Source organism: Barbus barbus, assembly GCF_936440315.1.
Source record: "Barbus barbus genome assembly, chromosome: 23".
NCBI classification, from domain to species: domain Eukaryota; kingdom Metazoa; phylum Chordata; class Actinopteri; order Cypriniformes; family Cyprinidae; genus Barbus; species Barbus barbus.
The window spans coordinates 20,805,166-20,812,491 of NC_136751.1; the positions used below are offsets into that span (position 1 = coordinate 20,805,166).

The 7,326-nt window shown below is 39.5% G+C and overlaps 1 protein-coding gene across 1 annotated transcript; it reads right to left on the reverse strand.

Annotated features, from left to right (window-relative positions):
- Positions 1-330: 330 nt before the first annotated feature.
- LOC306842601 (cerebellin-1) lies at positions 331-6,499 on the reverse strand. The gene is made up of 3 exons (XM_079373556.1): positions 5,848-6,499; positions 5,298-5,417; positions 331-2,537 (listed from the first exon to the last, which is right to left on the reverse strand). The coding sequence occupies exons 1-3, from the start codon at positions 6,100-6,102 to the stop codon at positions 2,340-2,342; spliced, it is 573 nt and encodes a 190-aa protein (XP_079229682.1). The 5' UTR covers positions 6,103-6,499; the 3' UTR covers positions 331-2,339.
- Positions 6,500-7,326: the final 827 nt, after the last annotated feature.

Consider the following 7,326-nt stretch of genomic DNA (forward strand, 5'->3'; position numbering starts at 1 on the left):
TCAATCAGCATTGCATTGAATGTTTTGCCCATACAATAAAAACTACAGAGCTTTCATCATAAAATTACATACAGAGTGACAAATGATAGCTATATGCAATTTATATGCAATTATAACAGTAGTCTGTTATAGTGTTATAAAAATCCTAAAATTATGATTTAGTTTTTTTTACTTGAGTGTGAGCTCTGTATTCTCACTGTATCATACAGTATATGGGCTATAAAAGGCTGATGTTTCAAATAAACATCAAACACCTTTTCTCATAGATTTCCTTTTATACTGTTCCATTTTCTGACTATAATTTTATGTCAAGCTTTGCAGGGTTAGGAAACTGTGTAGCCTCTGTTTAATATATAATGCAATATTCAAACAAATGGCAAAGAGTGATCTTGAATCATAACTACACAAATTAAAAATATGCATTGCACTTAAACATCAACATGCTATAATTACCACTCAGCCTAAGTTCAATTTTTCTTTTTCTCACACTCTTTTCCTCTTCACTTCCCACATGCCCCTCAACTCTCATTCCATAGTTCTGCTCAGACAAATAAGCGTGCAGACACTAATGAGTGGTTTTAAACGGGCCTGTACTGTCTGGGCGCAGGCCATCAGGGACACTACGGCTCTTATGGCGCTGTGTTAACATTTCACAGCTCAACACTTGTCTATTCACCCTCTTCATATCCTCAGATCGGTGAGCACCGAAGCAGCAAGTTTTCTTGAGAGGGCCCCCAAATTCAGCATTATTTTGCATTGTGAAGCGATAGCAGTATAATGTGCTGAGGTGAGCGTCGCCTGTCAGAACACTGAGCTCCTGCTGCTATGTTGGGAGGGTAGGGTGAGGGTTCATCTCTGGTTCCATTTTTGTGTTTGTTATTATGCAAATACAAAAATCTCTCAATTTCAACCTTTCTGTCCAATTATTTTTAGTTTGGTTACAGCTCTTGTGCTAGGTACATCTAAAATAAATATGGGATGATGGAGACTGTCATCAAATGAAGCCAAGAATCACATGGATTAAAAATCCCTTTAATGGTATGAAATGCCTCAAGGACAAAGCAAAAGTAAAATCAAAAGAAAAAGAGTAGGAAAGATGTACACGCAACATGATTTTTGTGTAAACAGTGGGGTTTGCTTATTATGCAAGCGCTAATTTCCCCCCAGGAGCTCATTAGAGCCTTGAGTGCAGCAGAGAGAGGCCCAAATCACCCGGTAGAGAGAGAAAGAGACAGAGACAGGGAGAGAGAGACCAGCCAAGCATATCTACATCATGAGAGAGCACAATGAGACACACTGAGAGTGTCTCATTGTGTCTCTGTGGCACTCTCACACACACACACACACACACACACAGAGAGAGAGATAAAGCTTTGTAAGGAGTCATTTTAGTGAAATGATGTGTGTTTGTAGCTCTCTAAAACCCATAGGCGACAATCTTAAAATTTCAAAAGCACAGAATCAGATTAAGAAAAATAAAAAGTACCATTTAATTTTTATTGAATCAAAGAAAAAAAAACAATGGTTAATTGATTAAAAGGGAGGATTTTGTCTGCTAAATATTCACATATATCTTACAATCAATGATAATAAAACTTTGTACTTTATAGTATTTCTGATATAGTTTCACATTTTTGACCGAAAAAAAAACAAGAAGCATTGGTAGTTGGACAGCAGCTTGAAAATCCACACACAATCACTAAGTATTAACACTGAAATACAGAAATACAGAGAGTCGACCAGATTCAGTTAGGTGTTGAGTATATCATAATCATATAGAAACTTTTTTATGTATTTATATATGTATATATCCAATATGCAGTCTTTTTGTGGGGATTCAGAGATCCCTCAGTCATGACAGAGCAAAGATGCCCTCTCAGAGACAAGAAAGCGTGAGCTGGAGGAAACCAGAAAAGAAGGGGCGACTGGACTGAGAGGAATGACAATGGTATTTGAGACTCACGGTATGTACGTATGGATAGAATATACAAAGATGTGACCTGTGTGAAATGGGGGTCTGGGCTGTTGAAGGACAATCCTCAAAGCAGATGAAGACTTTTGAGGGTGGATTGTGATGGGATGAGTAAGAGGGGGATGGGAAGGGCTACGGTCCTCAGTATGCTTTCTTTCCATATTATTTCAATTATCATAAGGATAATAAAAAAAAGTTTTGGCTGTCCAAAGCTGAAGTCAAGCAGCAGAGCAAAGTGAGTGCGACTGAGAGCCTGCCACACTAAATTTTCTTTTGCTATATGTTTTCTTTACATTCTCGCTATCATTCTATCTCCCACAAGCCGGCGAGCTAAAGAGCAATAGTCCCTCCGTGGCATCCCCCTCCTCTACAGAGGGAAAACCAGGAAGCCGGAGAAGGTGGAGTACTTCCAGCCGCCCATCAGGTTGCCTCGCTCCAGCTTGAGGTAGGCGCGGTCACCTTTCTCCATTTGAATCAGAACGCCATTACTGGCCGCTTCGCGTGTGACGTCCTGATCCCCGGCGAAGGCAGAGATCACTGGCCAGCCGTTGTGCATCAAGCTCACCTGGAACATGGAAGCATATCGATTAGCTGGTCGAATCCCAGTGGTGCAAAAGGACATACGCTCGTACTTTCTTTTGTCTGTCTAATTTTGCTTTAAGAAACTGAAAAGTGAATTTTCTTGGACAATTGAGTATATAAATAACTAAGCAGGTATTGCTCAGCTGAATAAAACACGCATACAAAACCCCAAAGGGGCAACTGGAAACTGTAATGTTATTAGTATAAATCAAAGCCCGTTTTAATCTCCTAACCAACAATAATATGCATAATCTATACATGTTTGTTCCCTTTCTTTTGCACGCTGACAAGCCCCTTGATAATACAGTAGGCAGCTCCCCATGAAATCATAAAAGTTGATCAAAGCATTTATGGGCTTTTGCCAGGGGAAATGAAAATGGCACATTGCTTTATTTGTGTCTGTTTTCCTACGCCAGCCATCTTCAGACCGAGCCAGAAGAAGAGTGAAAAACCGCAAAAAAACATTGGATACCGCAAAAAATCTCTCAGTGAGGAATGAGCTTGCGATTATTGGAAAGGCACCTATGAATGTTGTGTGTGACCATCAGATAGATGAAATCAGATGCTATAATTATCAATATGCAAAAACACTGCTACACAATGAGAAACCACTCTTAGACAGACATAAAAAGCCACAAAAGGCTCACCACTAACAAACCCTCATCATGACTAAACGCATTTGTTCGCAGAATCACAAGTGAGAAAATCATCATGCACTCTATATCGTTTTTTTCGGCTGCCTTTCACCTTTCAAAAAACAAACCTCCAGCATTAAGGCCCTGTAATTCTAATTCTATCCTCATTCTTCAAGTACATGTAAAACATACAAATGGACTATTGTATGGAAGAACCCAAAAACGAGATGTGAGATAATGCGAACAGATCTCAACACACAATTTAATGCTGCATTTAACAGGACCGACAGTTTCCTGTCCAAATGACGCAGTGGAGTGATGGAGGACAACCCCCCTCTTTCTGTCTCTCTCTCTGTCCCTTTGCCTGTCTCAGTCATACATAATGGTTGGACACGAGCGACGACAAAATGTTTTCCTCCTCCTTTGTCATATCTATTCACAGGGTCATTATTTTAGGTCAGAGAGTAATTTTCTTAATTACCGTCTGTCACATCTGCGGGTTCAAAGAGAATTGTGCTCCACAAAATATGGGCAGTATATCTGCAATCAATATTCAAATGCATGGCTGTCTGCTGTTTTGTCTTTTGAAAAGTGTTGCTTCAAGCTTCGCATGAGAAGAACTTTCTGTGATAATTTGCATTGCATTGTGCTAGACTCCTCAGTCTTTGTCAGTATCCCCAATGCTAACAAAAGATGCGTTAACTAAATCATGTTTGTGAGTTTTATGATACAATTAACTTATAATGAAAACAACTGACTAGAATTTTAAAAAGTCAAAATGTCATTCCTTGATTTCGACACCTAAACCAGACCAGAATTTAAAAAGATTTTGCTCATCAGACTCCAATGTTATCAGATGGACTTGTCCTTTGAGGATTTAAGTACTCTGTGACATAATATAAAATTGACTATAGGGATATGACCAGAGGTTTTGCAATAATTAACTAAAATATATGTACACCCAAAGCATGCAGTTTTACTTCCAAACAATTCAGAGATCCATACAGATACTGTGTGTGTTGCCGGATTATTTATGGAGCCTTTCAGATCTCTGTGTGTGTGTGTGTGTCATATGTTCTGCATGCTAATAGAGAGGCCTGGTCCTCCCTCTCAGATCAACAGAGTGGAATTCATGTTTTCTTTGAAGTATTAAGTGTGAAGTGTATATAGAAGAACAAAGAAAATATTTATTCTATCAGCTAAACAAAGCATTTCACACATAGTCAGCTGTGTTACTCTAGCCAAAAATATGGAAGGAGTTGAGAACAACTTTGTTCAATAAAAAAAGAAAAAAAAGAAAATAAAAATCTGTTCAAGATAATATGCTTTAAAAAGATACAAACACTTTTTCTGTGTGGTCTGGACACATTAGTTACAAACTTGTCATAATTAGTTTGTAAAGAATTAGTAACTAAGCATTATCAGAAAATCCTTTTATTTTAAAAGAATCCATTGAAAACACTGTTCTGTCCTCAAAAGTCTGGCCTTTCACACTTAATGCACAGTACAGCCTAATAGCCCATAAACTCCTCCTTTACCTGATTGTGCGCAAAATCATTGCATCTGATAAAAAAGGTATAAATAAATGTATAAGATACCAAATTAATTCTTGTAATTCCCCTGAACTTGGTAGAAAAACAGAAAAATTTAAATAGGCTTCCAATTAGTCAATGTTTCAGTGCATTTCAGTGATGAATAGAGAAATGTGTCTCCGATCAGAGCGGAATAACGGGATGTAATTGTGAATCCTCTGAGAGACAAGACAGCGACTGCGCTTTAATTATCCAAAGACAGCTTACATTTATACGCATCGCATAAATAAATGTTATAATATATAGAATTATTTATTATTTGTGAAGTGCAGATTTCAACAAAAACAAGAGGCGAATCTATCACGCGCGTTCTCTGTCCATGGTCCTGAACACGCGCCAGTCTTGTCTACGCGCCAAATTTTTGGCAGTTTGTTAATCTCGTGCTAATTAAGGGAATAAAAGAAAGCGTTCCTCTCTAGGCAACTGAAAATTTCACATTTCGTCACACGCTTTACTGTCCCACGCGCACCACAGAACACTTCAGACACTGATGAGCATAAAGGTATGAGCACTTACCTGAATCGTTTGACGATTATACACTTTCACTACGTGGAAATTAAAACTGTATATCCCTTTACGCGGGGCGAAGAAATTGCTCCTTTCCTCATCGAAATTCCTACCAACGTTCACAAGTACCTAAAGGTGGATGCAGACATCAGAATGGAAGTCAAATAATACTTAATATCGCGTCTTTTTACTTTATGTTTTGCCTCTTACTTGAAGTTTTACAAAAGAGCAGCAAACCGTTTAAAGCATTTCGTGATTCATTATATATACAAGAGCAGATTGAGAACAGTTTTATGACACGAAAAAGAAGTTCACGACTAATAGATATAATTGAAAGCCATTAGCCTGTAATTGACCTTTAACGAAGTGGAAGGGAATGTGACACCTCCCCAGACTACACATATCAGTGAAATGTTTAATTGCTGTGATATTTCTTTGATTTTGTGATCTACTTTTTGTAGTTTTGTATTTGTAACCGTGGCACAAAAATCCTCGCGCAATTCCGCGTAAAAAGTAACATCAAACAAAAGAAGTGTCCATTTCAAGAGTGAAAATTTACCTGATCGAAGTAGATCACCATTGTTCGATTGCTCATCTCCGACGGCTCGTGGTTCGTGTTCCTCACCACGGAAAAAGCCACTTTGGCGCTTCCCGAGCGCACCGATATCCCAAGAGCCGTCCCAGTGGGATCCGAGGTGGGATTTGAGTCGCACACGACCAAGCATTTCCCCTCCAGTACGATGGGTTCTGTCTCGTTCTGTGCGTATGCATGGCACACTAACCACACTGCGCCTAGCACCAACGTCAACATCATGCCAACTTCACTCCGCACCTAACAGCAGTCTTCTTGCAAAGACGCAGCGCGCTCAAATCCCAAACCAAAACCACTCCAAACCTGTCCTCACTGTAAAACCAAGTCCTCCCAAACAGTTCAAGTCAAAACTATACAACAGTTTTTCCCCTCGTTCCCGTCTCAGTCCGTAGTGGAAGAGCCGACTGAAAGCGGATCAAGGCCCTTACCGAGCTCGCGCGCAGTAGAATACATAGCGCGTGGGGTCCGTCTGCTCGCGCGCTCAATTATTGATATGTGCGATATTAGAAGTGAAACACAAAGGCTCGTGAGCGCAATCCTCCCGCCCTCCTCGCTCTCCACTCCGGGCCCCCAATCAGCGCAGGAGACGGTCTTTACTTTTCCAATCCTTTTCCAAGCCAGTGCACGGACCGCCTCTTCTCGTGACAGCGCCGGTGGGGTCCCACCCCTCAAAAGAAGTATCTTACAGGTGGACCCTACTCAGCAGACAGAAGGGGATGACACCCCGATCCTCGGAAAATGGGGGCGCGTTATTTTGTCATCGTTCTACCGGACACAACGACGCGATTTGTTGAAATGTTACTCAAGATGAATGGATTGTGAGCGCGAGGAAACTCAGCGGAGGTTGTCTTTACGAACGCAGGATGGAAGAAGTTCACAAAGTTGATTTGCTCACCATCGGACACCTACTGCTGAGAAAAGGACACTTCACGAAAGCAGTGACGATTAGACATTCTTCTACAGATGGACAAGCCAGCTTTAATCAGGGAGGACTATTGTATTTAAAAAGTAATTTTAACAGAAAAATGATGCTACAGCAAATAGCTAGGTGTTAATTGGTTACCTCATGAAACGTAAATAAAACTACATTAGATATAATGGATAATAGTCTAAATGAAATTTCACTGTAAAAAAAAAAAAGGGTTTTAAGTAAAAGAATGAATTACCATGTACTTCATTTGCAACATTTTTCAAGAATTAACTTGTTTACAATTTGAAAACTTTGTTTCTAGAAACCGTTTAAAATAATAAAAATAAATTCCTGGAAGAAAATAGTAAAGACTTTCCTTCAAGAGCTTTCGCGTCGCATTTTATTAGGCTATATTTTAGCTGTAGCCAAATTTATGTTCATTAAGGTGTTACATGTTTTGACTTAGTTGTTTGTTGAATTATTTCATTTGAAAGTCTGGTGGTGTTTTATAATACTGTGGTGTCTGGGTCTAAAAA